Genomic DNA, 24,912 nt, shown 5'->3' on the forward strand with positions numbered 1-24,912 from the left:
TACACACATAAGTGAACAAATCACCATCAGCGCAGTTTGAGCCTCGATTGGTCTCGTAACATGTTGGCGGGGGTGGGGATGGTGGAGGCTGCTACAATGGGGACAGTCAAAAGGCTCCTTAGGTTCATGAATGTAAGAAAAATAAAAGGTTATGGGTGTGAGGTAGGGAAAACTTTGTTGTGTAGTAGGTTTACAAAGGACAGCACAATGTCAGGGGCTGAAGGGCTGTAATGTTCAATGTTCCAACACTGCAACTGGATTGAAGCCAAGGTCACAAAACATTCCTAAAGCTGGTGGAGCAGCACCTCTCATACTGCCTCTCGGCTCACTCATTTCACCAAAGATTCTGAGCTGTGCTATGATTAATTCACATCCCTAGTGGTCATTTCATTTTGTCTACTTGTTTAGAATCAAAACCTTGTTCAGGCAATAACCTTAGTGAGATGTCAAAGAGCAAATGATAACCGAGAGTGTCTCCTCAATAATAAACTCAATCAGGGACTCATTTAAATATTCTTACTTTTGCACTTTCTTTTCTTCTCTGCATTGCACAGTTTGTTTACATTTCTTTTCTTGTGTACAGTTTTTTTTTGCACCACCAATAAGTGGTAACTCTGCCTTGCCCGCAGGAAAAAGAATCTCATGTGAAATCATCTATGCACTTGGACTATAAATCTGAAAAGGCCACAGAGACTAATTACCTTGCAGTTCAGTTATCCAAAAAGTTTTGGCTCAGAATATAGAGCAGAAAAAAATTAATAGTAGAAAATACTTGTGACAGCCACTGGGGTGGGTTGGAAGAGCTGGCTGGAGGGTAAGGAAATGAATTTTTTCTTCTCGGCAGTGGAAGCATATTCAATGAGAACTTCCAAAAGGTTCCGAGGGATTTAAGCGCACACAAGAGTTCTATTAAAGTCAGTTGGTTCAACTCACTTTCGACTCTGCGTGGTTCTTTTGCTCACTGCGTTCCTAGTGAGATGACAAATATATCAGCTATCGGCAGTGTGACCAATGGTGGAGCAACCAGTCTGATGAATAGAATTTACCAAGTATTACCAAACAGCTGTGTCAAGACGACTATTGGATTTAAACAATGGGTTGTGATCACAGCACTCAACATGGAGGCAATGATGAGTACTGCTAATGCCTGAATGATTGAATCACCAGCCTCCAATAAGCAGAGCGACCCAGGGAAGGGAAGCAGCTATCAATAGTGGAAGCGTGCCTGTTGCCGTCAGTTTCAATTTTCATTCAACATTAATACTTGCCGCTTTCATATAAAGATGGCAAGAGTAGGAGGTTGACAGGATATCATGCAATCCTGATCCACCTGGTTCATTTGATGACCCTGTGTGGCACAGGAAAGAGACGAAGGCCAACAGCGTTGATGTTGAGTCTCTGAATGGTTTGAAGTGGAAGGGTGAAATTTATCTACAAGGAGATGAAGAGATTTGAAATCCGATCCAAAATTCTTCAAGGGGCCTGGTGTATGGAAGACGTGTGAAGAACAAGTTGAGATTGTAAATAGTTGATTGGCTCTGAGTAACTTTTCTTCATAAGAAATTACAGATTGTGATCGTACAGATTCTATCACCAATGTGTATATGTACCGATAGTAGTGTAGGATGACTGTGATTGACTGAGAGTGTAGCCACACCGACTGGCAGGTCATAAAGGATTGCTCCGAGCCAGACCAGGTCATTCTGGACTGGTCAACCTACTTGTGATATGCCCCAGTCTTTTAGTTAATAAAAGCCTTGGTTTGGATCGACAAGTCTTTGGTTCTTTCGACGCGAATTATATAGATTGTATATAGATTGTAGGTGGTTACATTAGTTCAATCTGCCTGTGTGGTGGCAGTTCATTTTTCTGTTGCCTTGTGCACTTTATAACTGTTTTAGATGGATAACTTTTTAACCCTATGAATTTTTGAATATTGTAAAAAAAAGGCCGAGATCTCTATATACACTCTCCCATCTAGGACAAACGGCAGTGAGGAGAGTCAAGAATAAAACAACCAATGCAACATGATCAAAGAACAGAAATCCTGTCAGGATAGGGAAAAAAAACAGCTGCACAGTCAGGCTGTGGGTAGAGTCGCTGGCATCATTAGGGTGACACCATCGGGGTGGGGGGGGGGCGACACCAAAATTAATCAAGCATGCACGCTTGTCTGGTACCGGAGGAGGTCCATGGTCGGTATGGCACTCGCCAGCGCCCCTCATAGACCCAGGGTGGGGTGGGGGGTTGACACCACACCGGGTGACCCCAACCCTAGTGATGCCACTGGCAGAGTTGAGGTGAAATGCAGGGAAATTTTGATAACTGCTAAACTCTGAAGAGAAGTGGGTGTTGTACAGAAGAATCTTGAATGTGGGCAGTTTGACAGGAAATGGACAAAAATCAGTACAGGAGTTGTTGGAGGGAATGGGAACAATATCAATAATGTGGCAAATAATATCAAAATATTGAAAACATGGAAACTTTGGACATGAGCACCAGACTATCTGGAAGCTATTGTTCCAAGGTATTTAGTGATGACATGTAAATCCAAACCCAGAACAGGAAATCAGAAAGGTGCGAGCAAGGTAATCCCTTCGCAGAGAGTTGAAATCGTAGAGACAGCCACAGCACAGAAACAGGCCCTTCGGCCAAACTTACCCATCCTGACCAAGCTTGTCCCATTCAGCCCATAAACCTCTGAACCTTTCCTATCCATGTACCTGTCTAAATGTCCTTTGAATGTTTCAATTGTCCCTGTCTCTGCCCATTCCACACACCCACCACCCTCTGCATGAAGAAAGTGGCCCTCTGGATTCTTCAATCTTTCCCCCTCTCACTTCAAATCTATGTCCAGCTATACAGCCTCTCTTTATAATTCCAGACTCAGGAACATTCTTGTGAATCTCTTCTGCATCTTTTTCAGGTTAATACATACTTCCTGCAGCTGGGTCACCAAAATATTTCCTTCAAGTGAGGAAATGTTTCCAGAAATTACAGTGAGCTATTCCATGAGACATTGATGCAAAGCCACAGAGAGCGGAGACTGGCTTGTGGAGCATCTGAATTACCAGGAACCTTTCAAATGTAAGATGGGTGGCACAGTTGGTGTAGCGGTTAGCACAATTCCTTTACAGTCCCAGCGATCGAGGGCTAGGGTTCAAATCCTGCACTGTCCGTAAGGAGTTTGTACATTCTCTCCATGTGTGCATGGGTTTTCCCAGGGGCTCTGGTTTCCTCCTACCATTCAAAGCATACTGGGGATGTAGGTTAATTGGGTGTAAATTGGGCAGAATTGGGAGAGACTCATGGGCCCAAATGGCCTGTTATCTTGCTGTATGCTTAAATTTAATTTGTTTTCAAAATTTGGGTGAGGTTGCTATCCTGATATGGCCACACTATTGAAAGTAATTTGCCATCATGGATGCAGTACGCAAAAGTACTGGAGAAACTGAGTAGGTCATGCATCATACATAGAAGTAAAAGGCCGTTGATGTTTTGGGTCTGCGTCCTTCACTGGGAGTGTCGAAAATTAGGCAGGTTCGGAATAAAAATATGGGGGGGAGGGTGGGGAAATGGTGAAAGGGGAGGATAAGCAGGAGGAAGGGGAAGGAACACAGGGAAGTGGTGATTGGTAGATTCAGGAGGGAGAGTCGAAGAGAGAGAAGCTGATGTGAGATTGCTTCATGAGAGGTACCTAGATATACATCAAAAAAATTCTGCAGAGCAAATATGATAGAAAACAGTTCTTTTTCAATAGTGGAATAGTTCCTTTGATGAACATTAATTTAAAAAAAAAATGTAGGCAACTGGATAGTCAATTTCATTATGATTTTGCAATAAAACTGCACCTGCTGCTCCTTCACTGGCATCCACTGCTAAAGAAAATGGTTTGTCAAAATCAGGAGATTTTAAACACAGGGCAATGGCATAGCATCTCCTTTAAATTTTCCAAAGCTGTCTGACAAACTTTAGTCCACACAAATTTCTCCCCTTTCTTCAAAAGGTTGGTTAAAGGAAAAGCAACCTTAGCAAAATTTCTGTGTTTTAAAGTGTTTGTGTGTGACCTGCTCTAACAAACCTTTCCCAATTTATTTCCCAAACACCTCTATATACTCTATCACACTGAGAAGTTAGAGGTTGGGGTTGCTCTGTTTGAAGAGGATAGGAAAGAGGGTGTCAAGTTGGAGGAAGGGAAACAGAGACTTGGGGGGGGGGGGGAGTTAACAGAAATTGGAGGTCAGCATTGAGACTGCCAAGAAGGAATACCTGTATATGATGTAGTTGCTCCAATTTGCAGGTGGCCTGAGTTTGGCAGCGCATGAGGCCATAGATGGCTGTTTCAGTGTGGCAATGGTATGTGGAATTAATGTGGTTGGCTAATGGGAGGTCCTTGCTATTGCAGCGGACGGAGCTAAGTGCTCAATGCAACAATCTCCCAGTCTGCGTCCAGTCTCACTGGTATAGAGGAGGCCACATCGGGAGCACCAGATGCAGTAAGTGACCCCTACAGATTCACAAGTGAAGTGTTGCCTCACTCGAAAATGCATGTGCTGGTAGCTAGAATATGATTTTTATCCTGTAACTACTGGGCAAAAAAAAAACTTTTAATCACAGCTTTCAAACACCACTCCGATGGCACAGAAAGATTTTCTTTTGCAGTATGTGTATGAGGCCACTTTCAAAGTTGGAAAAAAAATCAATTCAGTGTCCATGTGGAGGTAAACAACCATTTCATAATGCAATCTGGAAATGCACTACTTATTAAGAATGCAGATAATGAGGGTGCTGAACAGCAAGGGTCTTTCATGACTTGTACCCAGCACAAATTATATTTGCCTTCATAATGGCGATCACAGTGTGTCAAGAACCACCAAAATGAAGGTGGTTGACACGGCCATCCCAGATAAACCGCGTCCATTTTTGACAGAAAGACTACAACCACACCTTTCCATAATTGACATGCATCGAAGTTCAATATCATTTCACATCAAAGAATGCACAATCCGAGATGACAGATCCGTTTTCACAACTTGCACCATAACTGATGCCAGAAAACAGAGCTAAATTCAATTCAGCTCCATTGGAATGCTTTAAACAGTAGAATGGCATCAAGTATACATGAATTTTCCTCGCCAAAATCCAGTCAGAAACAACTGTTGTTGAAAACTTGAGCGTCGGTGAGATCACACTTGGAGTATTGTGTCCAGTTCTGGTCACCCAGCTGTAGGAAGGATGACATTAAGTCAGAAAGAGTGTAGAAGCTATTTACCAGGACTGGAGGGCTCAAGTTACAGGGAGAAGCTAGACAGTCTGAAGTTTTATTCAGAAGGCTTAGGGTGACCTTATAGAAGTTTATAAAATCATAAGGGCAATGGACGAGGTAAATGCTCTCATTTATTTTTTTAGTGGGGTGGACAACACCACAACTAGAGGATGTAACTTTTAGATGAGAGATGCAAGAAGGACCTACTAAGCCACTCATCCACATCTGCAGCTTGTTCACTCAGAGAGTGGTCTGCTTATAGAATGAACTGCCAGAGCAACCTTCCGAAGTGGGAATAATTTTGACGTTTCAAGATATTTGGACAGAAAAGCTTTGCGAAGTTGCACTTGAAGGACTCGTTCCCCGGTGCATGGCTCCACGACTGGATACATTCTGTAAAGAATCTTGCAAGAGACTTTCTCCCACCACCCCCCCCCCCCCACCCACCCCAAGTTGTTTGAATTTATCAATGAATGAATGCTCCTATTAAATCATTGCGTGAGACCACTGTCCATGTCAGGATTCATCCCAGCATTTTGGATACGTCACAAATTAAATATGCTGGAATTTGCTTCTTAATGGGGAAACATCAGATGAAGGAAAGGCTCATTCATGTTCTCTACCTGCTGCCACAGGCAAGCAGCCTGTACACTGAAGGACAATCCACCCCAGTCACACTCTCTTCTCGTCTTTCCAGTCCAGTACATGAAGATTCATGAGTTTGAAAAGGCACACCACCATATTCAAGAACAGTTTCTTTCCTGCTGTCATCAGACTCTTGGGAGCATTTGCAAAGTAATGCTGTCTTTGCACTTTAAAACCAACTTTCTTTCTTCAACACCATATTCTGTACTTTTACACAAACAAACTGCACGCTGCTCATATCCCATCATCGCCTGTATGTAAATTTAAATTTAGACATACAGCACGGTAACAGACCATTTTGGCCCACAAAGCCGACCAATTTACACACCATTAACCTACACCCACTGTTCGTTTTTGAACAGTGGGAGAAAACTGGAACCCCGGAGACAAAACTTACAGACACGGGGAAAACGTACAAATTCCTTACAGACAGCGCGGGATTCGGACCCCAGTCCAGTCTCAATTGCTGGCGCTGTAAAGGCATTGCACTAACAGCCACACCAACTGTGCTGCCTTCTTAATTTATCTTAAATATTAAAGCTTGACTTTTACCTACATCCACCACCACCCATTCGGTTATCAGTTCCAGGTACCTATAATCATCCGTGTGGTAAAAAACATGCCTGCAAAACTCCCTTCAATCTTCCATCTCTTACCTAAAGCAATTTTCTCAACTATTTGACATTGTTAAAATGTAAATTTAGATATACCACATGGTAACATGCCCTCCTGATCAATGACCCCATGTCCCCATTCCAGAAATTACAGTGAGCTATTCCATGAGATATTGATGCAAAGCCACAGAGAGTGGCTTGTGGAGCATCTGAATTACCAGGAACCTTTAAAATGCAAGATGGGTGGCACAGTTGGTGTAGCAGTTAGCGCAATGCCTTTACAGTCCCACAGGAAAATTATTCTGACTGTGCACTCAATCTGTATAATTTCATAAACTTCTATCAGGTCTCCCTGTAGCCTAATGTGCTCCAGGATAAACCACCCAGGTTACAGGGAATGTGGGATTTGGGTCACGTGTAGAGAATGGACGATTTTGTATTTAAATGCCTGCAGTATAAGAAATAAGGTTGATGATCTTGTGGCGCAACTGGAAATTGGCAGGTGGATTCATGGGGAGTCATGGGGAGTCGTGGCTGAACAAAGATCAGAGATGGGAACTTGTAGCACAACCAATAATCACAAGCAGACTCGAAGCAAGTGATTAAAGGCTTTAATACCTGAAACTTCAGGCACATATTTACATGCTGCTGGCCCAGATCCAAGACTGGCATGGAGGGACGAGACTAGGGCTATCAACATTTATTGGGAATCATATGGAGAGGAGTAACATGGTCGGAAGCAGGCCAGCCTGTACACGGTAGTGAGGTCACTTCTTACACTAATATGTTCCACAACAGAACTAAGCATCCAAGGATACACAGTATATCAGAAGGATGGGTGGGGAGGTAGGGAAGGTGGGGCAGGAGTATCGTTCTGTTGGTAAAAAATGGAATAAAATCTTTGGAAAGAGAAGATATTGGATTAGATAATATTGAATTCCTGTGGGCAGAATTAAGAAACTGTAAGGGTTAAAAGAACCTAATGGGAGTTGTATGCTGGCCTCCGAACAGTAGCCAGAATGTAGCATGCAAATTATAGTGGGAGATCAAGAAAGCGTGCAAAAAAGGGGAATGTTACATCAGTCATGGGGGAATTCATGGTGGACAGCGGGGATATAGCACTGCTCAGAGAGGTTCAACTGCCCGATCCTAATGCCTGTGGCTCTGTATTACAGACATTAAATGGCCTGTTAAAAGAGCCAACAGTGTTCTTAAACTAAAAATTAGCAACCATGGGTCTGGGCCCAAGTTGGCGGTGCCTGAGCTCGGCAGTGGCCACAGGTGGTTGCAGACTTCAGGGGTACAGTGGACCTGCACAGTGCACCAGAAACTGGGAGATACCTCACCCCTGTTGAGGGGGAGAAGCAGAGGAGATGTCCCTACTAGATAAGTGACCACGGCAGTGGACCAAGTGTGGGGTACAGCAGCTGAGGGACCCACCCAGGCTGCGTGATTCAAAAGGCTGTGGGCTGCTGGAAACTGGGAACCAGGTATCGGAGACATGATTCGAGAGAGGGCAGGAAGGGCTCCCAAAAGGTCTTGGGTGCTGAAGGCCTTCTGATCATGATGGAGGTTTGGAGCTGAAGCTCGGTTTGGCAATGGATCAAATAGGGCCCAGTGTAGCTGTAAAGGCTACGGCAGCGCTGGACACTTAATGACTCTGAAGGAAACATTTGCTTCCCTTTCTGGCTAACACTAATGGCAACTCTGTCTTCCTTCTGGCAGAGGCAGAAGGCAATTTAGTGCAATGTTATGTGCTCTGTTCAATTACACGATAATGAAGGAATTTTGGAATCTTGAAGTAGGCAGACCAAGTTGTTGCTGGATCCTGAATAGAATGGATGTGGAGAGGATATTTCCCATGGTGGGGGAGTCTGGGTCACAGACTCCTAATACAAAATATCCCTTTTGGATAGAGATGAGGAGGAATTTCTTTACCCTTTGGGAGGTGAATCTGTGGAATTCATTGCTATGGATGGCTGCAGAAGTCAAAACATTGGGGATATTTAAGGCAGGGAAGGCAGAAAAATAGTCAATCAGACATGATGGATTGGCCAAATAGCCAAATTTTGCTCCTCTGTCATAGCCTTATAGAGAGATATAGAACATGACCAGGGAATTGAAGAATATGGACTATAATGAGGAAAAAGAGGGAACTGAACCAGGAAAAGAGGGGAGATGGGCCGTATGCAGGAAAGGAGGGGCGATGGACCGCATGCAGGAAAGGAGGGGAGATGGGCCGCATGCAGGAAAGGAGGGGAGATGGACCATGTACAGGGAATAGGGAATGGACCGCATGCAGGAAAGGAGGGGAGATGGACCGCATGCAGGAAAGGAGGGGAGATGGACCGCATGCAGGAAAGGAGGGGAGATGGGCTGCATGCAGGAAAGGAGGGGAGATGGACCATGTACAGGGAATAGAGAATGGACCGCATGCAGGAAAGGAGGGGAGATGGGCCGCATGCAGGAAAGGAGGGGAGATGGACCATGTACAGGGAATAGGGAGATGGACAGCATGCAGGAAAGGAGAGGAGATGGGCCGCATGCAGGAAAGGAGGGGAGATGGACCATGCTTGGGGAATGGGGGATATGTACAAGGAATAGTAGTTAGCTAGAAGCATTGAGAGACAGGAGGAGGTGAGGTGACATGGAAAAACACAGCACAACTGGAAGCCACCTGGTATTTACCATTTGCTGATCAAACCCTGTTCTGAAGGTTGTGTAACCGCGACCAATGGGCTCACAGTCTCAGCTGGTCACTTCCCAATGGCAGTAGCCTATAATGTTCTGGGAGGAACTCAGAAGGTCAGGCTGCATCATGGATGCAAGGGAATAGTTGATGTTTCAGACTGGGACTTGGCTTCACTTGGTGCTGACTAGTCTGCGGAGTTCCTTCAGCAGTTTGTTTTGTACTCCAGATTTTGGCATCTGCAGTCTCTCGGGTCTTCTGCCAGGTGTAAGGGCTTGATGGGAATGTCCGCTGATTACATTGCTAATTGTGCCTCAGTCCAGGCTCTGTTAAATTAACGTGACAGTGGAATGACTTCAGCCGAGAGACTTTTTTTATAATTCAACTTTCGACAGTGCAAAAAAATTATTTCTTAAACTCTGATTGAATGGTAATTAATTGCTAATTAATTATGACTGTTAGATTACCTCAGTTATTAATGTTGAAATAAATCGGCCACTGGCAGCAATTAGATGATAAATGGCTGTAGAAACAATTACAAGAGTACCATTTAGATTCTAGAACATTGCACCAGATCATCCCGTGATGTCTGTACTGTGCATGATGCCAAATTCTGCTTTCACATGATCCATATTGTTCCATTCCCTCCATATCCATGTGTCTATCTCAAAGCCTCTCAAACACTACTATCATATCTGCTTCTACCACTACTCCTGTTAATACATTCCTGACACCCACTATTCTCGGTGTAAAAAAAAACCTTTTCCTGTGCCTTTTGTTCAAAATTTTCCCCCTCTCACCTTAAATGCATGTCCTCTGGTAAATGATATGTCTACCCTGACTGTCTACCAATGCCTCTCATATAAACTTTATAAATTTCTACCACATCCCTCCTTAGCCCCTGATGCTCTGTGTCTAGCCTCCCCCCATTGCTCATATCTTCTAAACTAGGCATCATCCTGGCAAACCTGGTCTACACCCTGTCCAAAGCATCCACATCCTTTCTGCAATGGGGCGACCAGAATTACACACAACACCCCAAGTGTGACTTGAAGACAGAGAATTGTTGCCATTTCCTTCATGTGGTGAATTTTAGAAATGCTCCCTCTTATTCCTATTGTGTAGCTTCTAAAGGAGATTAAAACAAAATCATTAAATATTTTTAACTTCGCTCATGACTGCAGGATCATGAACAATTGGATGAGAAGAACATTGTATGTGGCTTTGGTGCCTTCTCAGGTAAAATATCTTGGTTAACCCCAAAATAACTTGAACGTAAAATGGTCCAGTGCCTGGCGCAGGGGTGCTGCAGTTTGAATAACGGCACTTCGGTGAGGGATGTTAGGTCATAGGGAGAATGGGAACCTCCACACCGAGGATAGCATTGACCCCAGGTCCCTGGAGTCGTGAAGCAGATAAGGTACCAATCTGGGTTTGGTCCTCAATTCCAAGTGTGATTCAGAACCCTGGTCTTCTCTTTCATGCTGGATGTGGAGAGATTACCATTCAATGATCCAATGACAATTAAGTTTGAGTTTAAAGGTTATGGGCTTAAAACCCATTGTTGAGACTTGCCGATAAAAATTCTCACTTGAAACCAAAGTGCAGAGCTGAGGGTTTGCAGCACACTTACAGGTGATTGATTCAAACCTGTCCCACTCGCTGGCGTTGCACTGACTGCCGTCCATTACCATAGCATCATGTCTATCATGTAGCCTATCTCTTTCACTATCATAGGGCCATAGAGTTGACAGCTTGATAACAAACTCTACATGTCCTCAATGACTACATTTCCCACCTCAACTGGTCCCATTTGCCTGCATTTGGTCCATGTTCCTCTAAACCTGTCCTTGTGTGTGACTAAATAGTTCTTAAATGTTGCAGTTGTCCTTTCCTCTACTATTTCCACTGACAGCTTATCAACCATCCCTTCAGGTTTCTTTTCCATCTTCATTTTCTGTGCTATTTACCTTCGGGAAAGGTTGACTGTTCATCTGATTCGATCCTCCTCTTGATTTTGGTGCCCCTGTAAGTCCCCCCTCAGGTTTCTACTCTCCAGCTTCTTCTGATAGCTCAAGATTCCCAGCTTCTCAAAAATCTTGTCTGTAGATTTACAGGATAATTACATATTTCATTTCACTGGGTGACCAGATCTGCATGCAAATCTTCAAATATGATCTCACCATGTCCCATATAATTGTGATATGACATCCCAGCTCTTGACTCAATTTATTGAGCAATGAAGGCCAGTGTGCCAAATGCCATATCCTGTCCACCTGTGCCACCACTTGCAGGTGTACTATTCACCTGTACCCAGGACTTATCATTTATTGTGTAACTCCACATACTTGCCAGGTTAAATTCCATTTGCCATTCTTTGACCCACTATCCCAGTTCTTCAAGATCCTGTTGTAATCTCAGATAATGTTCTTCACTGTATCACCAATTTTGGTGCCATCTGCAAACTTACTATCCATGCTAACTACATTGTCATCTGTCGTTAATATAGGTGACAAACAACAGTGGACCCAACACCGATCACTGAAGCAGACTAAAGACACAGGCCATCAGTCTGAGTAATATCCTTCCATCACCATTAACTTCCACAGTCACATCAACTCTGTATCCAATTGACCAGATCACTCTGGATTCCATTCAATCCAACTTTTGGAACAGCCTACCATGTGGGATCTTGCCAAAGGCCTTGATAAATTCATGTGGGCAAGGCCCATCATCCTGCCCTCATCAATCTTCCTGGTCACCTCTTCAAAAGATCCCATCAAACTTGTGCGACATGATGTCACATCCATTATCCCTAATCGTCTTTGCCTTTCTAAATGCATGAAGATCGCATCTCTCAGAATGCTGTTCAATAAATGGCATTAAGCTGTTTCCTGGCTTGCCATTGCAGCTCTTCATCAGTAACCACACAATATCAGCCACCCTCTAGTCATGTCCAAAGATGATGTAAATATCCCTGCCAGGGCTCACACAAGTTCTTCCCAGCTTCCCTCCATATCCTGGAATACACTTGGTCAGACCTGGGCACTTCTGATGAGGCATTCACTTGGAATCGAGTTGTTGGCTCTCACAGGTAGAAGATCTGATGGCATTGTTTTGGAGAAGGGCTGGGGAATTACACCTGGCAATTTGGCCTAAAGGTATTATTTGCCACATTACAAGAAGGACGTGGAGTCTTTGCTGGAGAGGTTCTCCAGGATTACAAAGAAAAGAAACCACTTTTAGATTCAGTGTGTGTGTTGCCTGGGGAGGTTGGACACATATGGATTCTTTTCTCTGGAGTGTCAGAGGGGAGATCTCCGAGCAATATCAAAAAATACAAGAGGTAGGAGCAGAGTACAAAGTCAAAATCTTCTTTCCCAGCAAAGGAAATGCCAAATACTGGAGACATAGGTAAAAGTGAGAAAGTTTAAAGGGGAATTATAAAGAATTTGTTAGACAAAGTGTCGGGGGTGGGGGGGGTGGTGGTGGTGGGAATATGGAACCTCTGTTGCAAGTTTAGGGAGAGCAGTGGAATTAAATGTGAAGGTGATTATTGAGAGGCTGTTGGGCAGACACATGTACCTGCAGATGTGGAGCACTTGCAGTAGATTCAGTTTGATTGGACATCATCGTTGGCACAGACATTGTGGGCTGAAGGGCTTTTTGTGTGTTTACTGTTCTAGGCTCTGTGTTTTCTGTTCATTGTCCGGCCTTTTGATTGATATCCTGTGTTTTGTGTTTGATGTTATAGGTTTCATCTTTTGTGTTCGGCTTTCTGTGTTTGATGTGTTCTGTAGTTGATCTTTTGGGTTTGATGTTCTGTATCTTGTGTTCTATCTTGTGTTTGATCTGTTCAATGTATAATCTTCCCTGATGTTCTGTGTTTGAAATTCTGTTTTTGTTGTTGTATATTCTGTGTTTGATACTTTATGTTCTGTGCTTGATGTCCTGAGTCGTGTTTAATCATGTGTTTAATCCTCTTTTCTGTGTTTCATGTTTTGTGTTCTGATGCAATGTGTTTTGCATTTGATCTTCTGTGTGATATATTTGATCTTCTGTGATCCAAGTTTTATCTTCTCTATTCTATGTTGGATCTTCTTGATGTTTTGTGTTCTGTGTTTGATGTTCTGTGATACCTCAGTCAACATATCCCAAACAGATCACTTGGTTGATATTACAGTCTTGTTTGGAAGACAGTTGTCACTTAGTCACATGTAAATGCTTTTAGTACAGTGAACACTTGAAAGCCATAAGTTAAATCCCCACAAAATATATGGACCAGAAGTGAAAATAATCATGTATCTATGCGCTGGAGATAGACCTGAGTACGATTATTGGTAATGATTATTTGGCCCATCTTCCAAGCAGAATTAAAAGGCTGGTACCTGATGGGACTGTTGGTTATGTCAGGATCCCGGGCAGTGATAGAACCAATGACACTTCCAACCCGAGTGTCTTCTTGAACATCTATCACATTTGATTGTGAACTGAAGACAGGTGGCTCATCGATGTCTTTAACCGTCACCCTGACACTGGTCCAGTCCTTGAAGGATCTGAGGTTCTCAAACTGGGGGTCAATGTATTTATTCACTGCTTCCAGAAGCAGACTATGTGTCTTCTTGGTTTCAAAGTCCAGTGGCTGAAACAATGAAAGAAATAGGTTAAATTTTCCACAAATTATGTTTTTTGTCTTTTTGTCATTTCCAAAATAGCTTGCCAGATACCTTCCAGCTTTATTACAGGAAGGATGTAGATGCATTGGAGAGGATCAGAGCAGATTTACCAGGATGTTGCCTGGATTGGGGAACACGTCATATGAAGCAAGGTTGACAGAGCTAGGTCTCTTCTCTTTGGGGCAAAGGAAAATGAGAGGTGACTTATTAGAGATATATAAGATTATGATGGTCTTCGAAAAGGTGGGCAGCCAGCACCTTTTTCCTAGGTCGACAATAGTAAAAGCAGAGGACACATGTTTAAGGTGAGTGGAGGAAAGTTTTGGGGAGTTGTCAGAGGTTAGTGTTTTTTTAAATATACACAGAGTGGCTGGTGCCTTGAATGCATTGCCTGGGGTGGTAGCGTTCACTGTTATAATGGGGACATTTAGATAGGGACATGGATGTAAGAATAATAGAGGGTTATGGGTATGAGGTCAAAAGGGTTAGATTGTTAGTTCAGCACAACATCATGAGCTGAAGGGCTTGTCCTGTATTGTCCTATGTTCAATATTAATCACATTTCAAAAAGACCTTTGATTCTTTCAATGCATCACAAATCATTGAGAAATGTTCCCAGAGAGAGTGCTTCCATTATGGCCCACGAGGCAATGACCAAGTCTTTCTAGTCCTTTTGCCTGCTCTGAGCAGACTCACACATGTACCCAGCCTGCTTGGGAAGTATTGGTCACATGCATCGTGGAGACCAGCAGTGCATGGTAACAGGAATGCCAGCATTGGGGGCTCCCCTGGGATGTCACGGACAGCTCCCAAGGCTGGAATAAACCTTCAAAGGGCTTGAAAACTGAAATGATTTTCAATATACAGTAAAATCTCAGATAATTTGAGTCATTTAAGTCTTTTGAAATCAATAAAGAACATTTAAATTTATTCATAAACCCCAAAAGCACGTTAACATAATTCAGTGAAATAATTTGAAGAGGAAAAAATGTGACCTCCTTCCTTCTCTTAATCCTTTGTCCTATAAATATTGCTGTGGGTTTCCAGCCAAACCAGGCAGACATGGAGACCAACATTAACTTTATTTTTAAATTTCAAGATAAAGGACAGCAACAGGCCCATCTGGCCCCTGAGCCCACACTGCCCAAATACACTTATGTGACCAATGAACCAACTAACCCTGTCAGTCGTTGGAATGTGGGAGGAAACCGGAGCACCCGAAGGAAACTCATGTGGACACAGAGAAAATGTACAAACTCCTAACAGATTCAAACCAGCGTCGCTGGTAAAATAATATCATTGTGCTAAATGATACTCTAACCGTACTGTCCCAAAGCATGGTGAACAGGCAAATTTGGCCTTTCAGCTAAATTCCATTTATTTCACGTAACCAACAAAGACACAGCCCACTGTATCAGATGTGATATAATGGCCTCCTTCTTTGCCATAACAATTTAATGAGTCTTCAGTAAGTCAATGTCGTAGATTAGATTTGCTGGGAATTATTACCTTCATTATTTAAGTGGATTGGTCTCCCTATATCTGAAAGCAGAAAACTACCAATGCTTCAAATCGGAAATAAAACAGGACAAAGCTTGAAACTCTAATCTGTTCAGAGGGCATCTGTTAGTGAGAGAGAAGTAGAGCTGATCTTCTGAGCTACCAGAATTGGTGTGATGCATCATTCTGAGTGAGCATCCACCAAAAATTGCAACTGTATCAAGGATCAGGAAATTTGAGAGTGGATTCTGGAGAGATCCTCACAGAGGAGGCTCAGAAGCTTCCAAATCAGGACTGCCAGGCTTGGTAGTGTCTTCTTCTGCAGGCTGTGAGATTGATGAACAATAACCAAGTAATTAAAAAAAAAAATTTAGACATGCCCATAGTCCTGCGCCATCCAGTTAATCTATAGCCTTTGGTAGGTTTTGAATGATGGGAGGAAACCAGAGCCCCCAGATGAAACCTACACCAACATGGGGAGAACATACAAACTCCTTACAGATAGCGTGGGATTCAAACCCAAGTCCTGATTGCTGGCACCATAAAAGCATTGCACTAAATGGTGCATTAACTGTGTAAGTAATCCCAAAATATTTATTTTTAATGATATTTTTATGAATGTGTGATTATTACGTGCTGTGTATTATGCGTGCACTGTGGTCCAGAGAAACACCGTTAAGTCTGATTGTATATCTACAGTCAGATGATGATAACTTATACTAGGACTCACAGTTGGCTGCTCATGGGGTAACAGCAGCAGTCTAACGTTCCTATTTACTTTTCATTTCATCCATCTACTCAGCCACATTTTACAACTAAAGTGCTCGATATTACTCGCCCTTCTTTCTTCTACATATACTGGTATTGAAATGGCTACAAGAAGCAAATTTGCAAAGAAAGAAGTTTTAACAAATCTGACCACTCAATGCAAACAGATGATTACTGATGATCTTAAAGAAGTCTTAGGTCAGATCAACACTAAACATAACCAAGTACAAAAAAAAACTAAAGACCATGGCGAATGTTCGACAACAGTTGGGGAGAAACTGAGCAACTTAATTCAACAGATTGATTAAGTGGAAAATACATGCTTCGGATTAAATGACAGTAATTTGAAACTAACAAAGAAAGTCGTTGATCTGGAAGGCAGGAGTAGATGACAGAACTTACGAATCCTGGGCTTGCCTGAATCCACAGAGAATGGGCAATCTACTAAATTGCTTTTGGAGCTGCTTTTACGAGATCTTTGGTAAGGAGTTTCTTTCATCTCCCCCAGTGATTGATAGAGCATGTTGCTCTTTATTACCCAAGCTCCTTGGCAGAGACCTTGCTCAGTTATTCTTCAGCTACATCCTTATCAAGTAGTCTTTGATTCGTAAAGCCCGTCAAAGAGGGATACTTGAGTGTCACAGACAACATACAAGAACTGTAGAAGATTACTGTCCTGAAATTATGAATCAGCATAGCAAATAGAAAGTAATGTCAGAGCAACATAAAGCCTTCCCTGTTGCATCCTGCATGTCTTTGTATTAAACTTTCTATTGGTCAGAGGAAGGTGCTGTATTTTGCTGAAGAGACTTGGAGCTATCCAGAAGAATTTATTACTATATTATGCCCTCTAGGAACTTCTTTTTGAAGATTGAAAATGATTGGCTGTTATTAAATTTAAGGTTTTCCTATATTTATTGCACATCATCCATGTTCTTTTTGTCTGGGCAATTTTTCTTTTTTATTTGTTTATTTTTCCTGGGATATTGTACTTACTAGGGTTGTATTTATGCAAGTAATTTTTTCATCTTTCCCCTTTTATTTAATTATTGAACATATATTCATTACTCTTTCAAAGATTTTGGTTTAATATTACTTTGGTATTTTTTTCTTTTAGTCAATTTACTGAATGATTTAATGCACTGTGAAAAGTACATGAGAAATTTGTAAAGTAATTTTTGTTTTGATGTAGTCAAAATAGAAAAAACCTTCATTTGGAAAAACAATTTATATGTACTTTTGTAGCAATGGAGTTATTGTTAGCAAACTCCAACTGGATGAAATAATTGGGTCTGTAATGATTTTCTCGTGAACACTTGCTGCACAAACTTTAGCAGATGTCTGGGTTCGGCAAGGTTGATTATGACTTTAAGAATGTGTTTAATCTTTGACTGTAGAATTAATTATTACAACATATCACCAGTTACATATTTTTAACTTCAAATCAATTAGTTGTTCTAATCAATCTACATTTATAATGGAAAATTATGGATAATTCTAATAACTATTAGTTGGAATGTAAAAGGTATGAACCATCTACTGAAGCTGAAGAAAGTATTTTCACATTTAAAACAGCTTAAAGCTAATATTGTACTTTCACAAGAAGCATAAATTTGTAATTGCGATAATTTCCATCTCACGATAAAGTGGAGAGGATGATATTTTCATTCCTCCTTCCAATCTAATAATGAAAGTAAGTTGACAAATAACATACAAAAGGATACCAAATCTTTTTTTTTAATATATAAAGTATAAAAGAGAGACACTTGTAGATATAGGATCAATTGAAAATGATGCTGGAAGAATTATAATGGGTAAGAAAGAGATTGAAGAGGAACTAAATTAGCATTTTGCATCAGTCTTCACTGAGGAAGACAATAGCAATATACCTGATAGTCAGAGGTCTCAGGGAATAGAATTAAGTACAGTTAGGATTACAAAAGATGGTGTTTAGTAAGCTGAATGGACTGAAGATAGACATCTACCGGACTGGATGAGGTGCACCAATGGGTTCTGAAGGAGATGGCTTTGGAGAATGTGGAGGAATTTGAATTAATTTTCCAGTAATCAATTGGCTCTGGCATGGTTCTGGAGGATTGGAAGGTCACAAATATAGTTCCGTTGTTTAAGAAAGGAGGGAGGCAGGAAAAAAAAAGAAATTATGGGCAAGTAGTTGTAAAGTTATTGAAATCAATCTTCAAGGTCGAGGTTATGAAATACCTCGAGGTGCATGACATGATAGGTCCAAGCCAGCATAATTTCATGAAGGGAAGATCCTGCCTGACCAACCTATTAGAAATTTTTGAGGAAATCTCAAGTAGGATGGACAAGGGAGAGGCTGCGGATGTTGTGTATTTGGATTTTCAAAAGGCTTTCAATAAGGTGTTGCATAAGAGGCTGCCTAATAAGATGGGAGCCTGTGGAATCTCAGGAAAGGTATTGGCTGTAGAAGCAAAGGGTGGGAATAAATGGATCCTGTTCTGGTTGGTTGCCAGTTATTAGTGATATCCTGAAGGGGTCAGTGCTGGGGCCACTTCTTTTCACAATGTACATTGAGGTTTTAGATTATGGTTTGAATGGTTTTGTGATGAAGTTTACAGAAGATACCAAGATATGTGGTGGTGTTGAAGAAACTATAAGGTGGCAGAGAGATTTGGACAGCTTAGGAGAGTGGACAAAGAAATGGTAGATGAAATGCAATGTTGAGAAATCCATAGTTGTACATTTCAGAAGAAAAAAATAAATGGGCAGATTATTATTTGCATGGGGAGAAAATTCAAAATTCGGGTGCAAAGTGACTTGGGGGTCCTTATGCAGGATAACCTAAAGATTAGCCAGCAGGTTGGATCGGCAGTAAAGTAAGTGAATGCTATTTTGGCATTCATTTCAAGAGGAATAGTATCTAAGAATAAGAAGGTGTAGATGAAAGAGGCACTGGTGAGGCCTCATTTGGAGTCCGGTGTGCAGTTTTGGGCCCCTTATCTTAGAAGGGATGTAATAATGTTGGAGAGAGTTCAGAGAAGATTTACCAGGATAATTTCTGGAATGCAAGGATTAACACTTGAGGAATGTTTATTGGCTCTTGGACTGTATTCATTGGAGTGTAGAAGAATGAAAAGGGATTTCATAAGAAACATCTTGAATGTTGAAAGGATTGGATAGAATAGATGTGAATAATGTTTCCCTTGGTGGGTGAATCCAGGACAAGAGGGCACAATCTTTGAAGGAACCCATTTAAAACAGAGATGAAGAGATATTTCTTTAGCCAGAGGGTTGCTGATTGGTGGAATTTGTTGGGTGATACAACTGTGGAGGCCTGATCATTGGGGGAGTTTGAGGAGGAGATTGCTAGGTATCTAATTAGTCAAGGTATCAAAGGATATGGGGAAAAGGCTGGAATTTGGAACTAGATGAGAGAACAGTTTAGCTCATGGTGAATTTGCAGAGCAGACTCGATGGGACAAATGGCTTATTTTGTTCCTTTATTTTGTTAATGTCTCATTTGCAAATATCTGAAAAAAAATGAGTATTTCTCTTAAATCTCATATATTGGATTTTTCTCAGGTATCTGATGCAAACATTGTTGATGTGATGTTAGGTTACAACATTCGCACACAGATTTGATATCCAATATTTATGATAAGCTGGTAGGTTTGAGACATGCCCCTCTAGTCAAAAATCAAAAATGCCTTGGAACAGGATTTAAGCCTTACATTAACTGACCAAGTTTGGGATCTAATTTTAAGCTGCTTAATACTACATCCTTATGTGCTCGTCATTGCCTTTTACAATTTAAATTCGTACATAGGGCTCATAACTAAAGTTAAATGATCTTGTATCTATTTAGATGTAAATCCTTCTGTGATAAATGTAAAAGAGAAGAGGCTTATTTAATTCATATGTTTTGGACACGTCCTAGCCTTGAAAACTACTGGAGGGAGGTATTTAAAGCTATCTTTAATTCTAAATATAAATTTAGAGCCTAATCCTCTGGTTGCTCTTTTTGGTATTACTGGAATTACTGGAAACTGATGAACTCCAATTAAATATTGTACTTTGTCTTTTGCATCTCTCCTGGCTAAACATACAGTGTTGTTTAGATGGAAGGATGCTGCCTTGCCCACTCATGCTCAATCGCTGAGGTACATCATGTCTTTTTTAATTTAGAAAAGATACATTATTCAATTCTTTCTTTGGCTTGGCTTCGCGGACGAAGATTTATGGAGGGGGTAAAAAGTCCACGTCAGCTGCAGGCTCGTTTGTGGCTGACCAGTCCGATGCGGGACAGGCAGACACGATTGCAGCGGTTGCAAGGGAAAATTGGTTGGTTGGGGTTGGGTGTTGGGTTTTTCCTCCTTTGCCTTTTGTCAGTGAGGTGGGCTCTGCGGTCTTCTTCAAAGGAGGCTGCTGCCCGCCAAACTGTGAGGCGCCAAGATGCACGGTTTGAGGCGTTATCAGCCCACTGGCGGTGGTCAATGTAGCAGGCACCAAGAGATTTCTTTAGGCAGTCCTTGTACCTTTTCTTTGGTGCACCTCTGTCACGGTGGCCAGTGGAGAGCTCGCCATATAATACGATCTTGGGAAGGCGATGGTCCTCCATTCTGGAGACGTGACCCATCCAGCGCAGCTGGATCTTCAGCAGCGTGGACTCGATGCTGTCGACCTCTGCCATCTCGAGTACCTCGACGTTAGGGGTGTGAGCGCTCCAATGGATGTTGAGGATGGAGCGGAGACAACGCTGGTGGAAGCGTTCTAGGAGCCGTAGGTGGTGCCGGTAGAGGACCCATGATTCGGAGCCGAACAGGAGTGTGGGTATGACAACGGCTCTGTATACGCTTATCTTTGTGAGGTTTTTCAGTTGGTTGTTTTTCCAGACTCTTTTGTGTAGTCTTCCAAAGGCGCTATTTGCCTTGGCGAGTCTGTTGTCTATCTCATTGTCGATCCTTGCATCTGATGAAATGGTGCAGCCGAGATAGGTAAACTGGTTGACCGTTTTGAGTTTTGTGTGCCCGATGGAGATGTGGGGGGGCTGGTAGTCATGGTGGGGAGCTGGCTGATGGAGGACCTCAGTTTTCTTCAGGCTGACTTCCAGGCCAAACATTTTGGCAGTTTCCGCAAAGCAGGACGTCAAGCGCTGAAGAGCTGGCTCAATTAACAATTCAAATACAAGTCGCTGTCGGGACCATTTTTTAATTACTTTCATAAACTGCTAGACATAACATTATTTTCAAATTTTAATATCTGCCATTCTATTTCATGATCAAAGTAAACATTTTCTTTAGTCATATATGTTGGGTTGGGGATAGTCATACATGTTGGGTTGGGGATAGGGTTGAGTTGGGGATAGTCATACATGTTGGGTTGGGGATAGGGTTGGGTTGGGGATGTTTAGTCATACATGTTGGGTTAGGGATGTTTAGTCATACATGTTGGATTGGGGATAGTTATACATGTTAGGGTGGGGATAGTCATACATGTTGGGTTGGGGATAGGGTTGGGTTGGGAAAAGTGTTGGGTTGGGGATGTTTAGTCATAAATGTCGGGTTGGGGATAGGGTTGGATTGGGGATGGTTAGGTTAGTCATACATGTTGGGTTGGGGATAGGGTTGGGTTGGGGATGTTTAGTCATACATGTTGGGTTGGGGATAGTCATACATGTTGGGTTGGGGATTGGGTTGGGTTGGGGATGTTTAGTCATACATGTTGGGTTGGGGATAAGGTTTAGCATCATGTTGTACGTGGAAAATAGAATTTTCTCTACTTGATTTAACTCTCAAAACTGCTTTATAGTTTTGAGAGTTATCTAATTCGTCATTTATCATTAATATTATCCATTCCATAGTTGTTTTGTATGTACATGCTTATATGTGAAAAAAATCAATTAAAATATTTAAAAAGAAAAATATAAACTTTTACTTGAATCTGAAGTGGCACAACATGGACTCAGGAAACGGAGTTAATGCTTGGTGAATGTTTGGGGTTGATTTTGTCAGGGCATCGACGTCCCATAACAAACAGCCTAAACCATCCTTGTTGAAGATGTAAAAGCAATTCTTTGGAATAACCTCTGGGCTGTTTCCAATATTTAGGTGATCATTTTTAATTCATGACCTCCTGTCAATAACTCAAATACTCCTTTGTGGTTCATTTTAATTTTATGGAAATTGGAATATTGAAATCTGCAGGTCCTTCAGCCTATAGTGTTGTGCTGAACTAATAACCTACTCTACCAACTGCCTCGAATTTCCTTACTGCATAACCTTCCATTTTCTATGTTCCATATGCCAAGGAGAAAAGACCATGTTTGCTCAACCTATCCTCAGAAGCATGGTCTCCTATCTATGAATAAATTTCAAGAAAATACATCCTAATAGTGATTCTAAATCTCCTCGGAAACTTCTCTATTTCCTTTAATGAGCTGTTCAGAACTGTACACGATATTCCAAGTGGGGTCTAACCAAGGTCTTATATTACTGTAACATTACATTATGGCTCTTCAACTAAATCCCATGGTTAACGATGGTCAATGCACCAAACACCTTCTTCACAACACTCTCAACCTGTCCAGCAGCTTTGAGTGTCTGATGGACACGGACCCCAAGGTCTCTCAGTTCATCCACACTACTCAGAGTCCTCCCATTAACAAGGCATTCAAATGAACCACCTCAATTTTCTGGATTAAACTCCATCTGCCACTTCTCAGCCCAACTCTGTGATTGTAGTTCAATACACAAACATGCTGGAGAAACTCAGCAGGTCATGCAGCCTTCTTTATGTTGCAAAGGTATGCAAGAAACATTTCCCAGCAAGAGCCCTTCATCAATGTACCAAGAAATGTTGGTTCCAGATCTTTGTTACATGAAGGATGCTAAAAGATGTGCTGAGTTTCTTCAGCATGTTTGTATTGAACAACATTTGCAACTCTTCAATCTTTTGGTACTTCTCCTGTCTTTGCCAGTGACCCCACCATCTCCTCCCTTGCTTTCCACAGTAGCCTTGGGTAAACCTCAACTGGTCCTGGTGACCTATCAAACTTTATGCTTTTAAAAAGCACCAACTCATCCTCTTTCTAAATGCCAACATGCTGCAGTGCCTCTGTCCCCCCAACTCACTCTCACAATTGCCAAGATCCTTTTCTCTGGTGAATACTGAAGAACTCATTAAGGACCTCCACTACCTCTTCCATGCACACATTTTCATCAACGCCCGTGATGGGTTGACCTCCTCATTCACTTGTTTTCCACATACAGTACGTGTAGGATGCCATAGTGTTTTCCTTAATTCTGCTCGCCGAGGTCTTCTTATGACCCCTTCCAGCTCTCCTAAGTCCTTTCCTATGTTCTTCTAGACTTCTATCAGTTCCTATCTTCATAAAACCCTCGTAAGCATTTATTTTCTTCTTAACTAGCTTGTCTACATTCCTTGTACGCCATGGTTATTTTACCTTACCATCCTTTCCCTATTTCAATGGAATATACTTGTGCAGAACACCATGTAAATGTGCTACATTTCTTGTGTACATTTTCCCAAGTACATATGCTCCTAATTTATACTCTTAAGTTCCTGCCTAATAACATCATATTTCTCTCTACCCCAATAAATGTCTTTTTTCCATTTCAATAATCTTAAAACACCATTGAAAAATAACCCCAACACATTGGGTACTTCCTCTCAACACTCGCTTCTCATCTCACCATCCTCTCATGCATTCACTGTGTCTGCTGCCTGTGGCTTGTCCTTTCCTGCAGAATGGGTTGTTGAGCATCACAAGGAACTGTGATCAGGCCATGCTGTGGCTGCAGGGGAAATCAGACACCAGGTATAATAATACCCCCCCACCTCCCACTAACCATCACCTACATATGACAAGACAACAAAGGAGCTGGCCCCACCATGTCTGCAATGAGCCATATTGTAAATTAAACCAAATCCCTTCTGCCTGCACATGATCCATATCGCGCCATTCCCTGCATATTCAGAAGCCTTGTAAATTAAACGATTGTAACGGCTTCCACCAAAACCTCTGGTAGCCTGTTCTGTGTAAAAAAAAACTCCACCCATCTCCTTTAACCTTTTTGAATGACCTTGGGTAAACGACATTTTTACCCCCGGGCAAAAGGATTTAACTGTCTTCTGTTATGAGCACAGAGGACTCCAAAATCAAGCAGCAATAGATATTCACCAAGACGTAAGTTGCTTTTAATTATCTTTAAACATGAAAATAGAATCAAACTTTAACATCGCTATTGACTTATTTAACCTAACTTAACCCCCTACTAATTCTAAGCGCACGTGTATACAACGTGTGAGTAAGTTCAGAAAAGTTCTTTAGTTCACAATCAGATCTCACTCCTCCAAGTTCACTGGTTGCAGTGAACTTAAGGTTTTAAGGTGTGCACAGAATTTAACATTTACGAAGTTCCCAGGCTTTGGTGCTTGAAAGGTAAATGGTTACCATGAAGGAAGGTTCTTGTCGGTTTTCAGAGAGAGATTCATTGTTCCAGGACAGCCACAACTGATATACCTCCAACAGCCATTTCAGTGTCTTGCTGATGAAACTTGCCCCTTCAGGGTTCTCCAGAGGATAACCTCTTTTTTTTCAGGTCACCACAGAGTTCCTTTTTGTTTTTTTTATTCCAGGTGAAACATTAGACAGCCAGTCCTCTCATCTTGCATGATTCACAAGGGCTTTGACCAGGCGGTCTTCCAAATGGGCATTTCCACAAGCTTGCCAGCTTGTCCTGTTCCAGTTCC

At 41.9% G+C, this 24,912-nt stretch overlaps 1 protein-coding gene across 3 annotated transcripts in view; it reads right to left on the reverse strand.

Annotated features, from left to right (window-relative positions):
- Positions 1 to 24,912, reverse strand: part of LOC138736042 (cadherin-22-like) — a 1,166,757-nt gene that overhangs the window by 503,911 nt on the left and 637,934 nt on the right. For all 3 annotated transcript variants that reach the window (XM_069884871.1, XM_069884873.1, XM_069884872.1), the window contains exon 7: positions 13,603 to 13,856. In XM_069884871.1, coding sequence (XP_069740972.1) covers positions 13,603 to 13,856 — 254 coding nt within the window. The remainder of the gene's footprint in view (positions 1 to 13,602; positions 13,857 to 24,912) is intronic.

The sequence above is a fragment of the Narcine bancroftii genome, chromosome 6, assembly GCF_036971445.1.
Source record: "Narcine bancroftii isolate sNarBan1 chromosome 6, sNarBan1.hap1, whole genome shotgun sequence".
In the NCBI taxonomy this organism is placed as follows: domain Eukaryota; kingdom Metazoa; phylum Chordata; class Chondrichthyes; order Torpediniformes; family Narcinidae; genus Narcine; species Narcine bancroftii.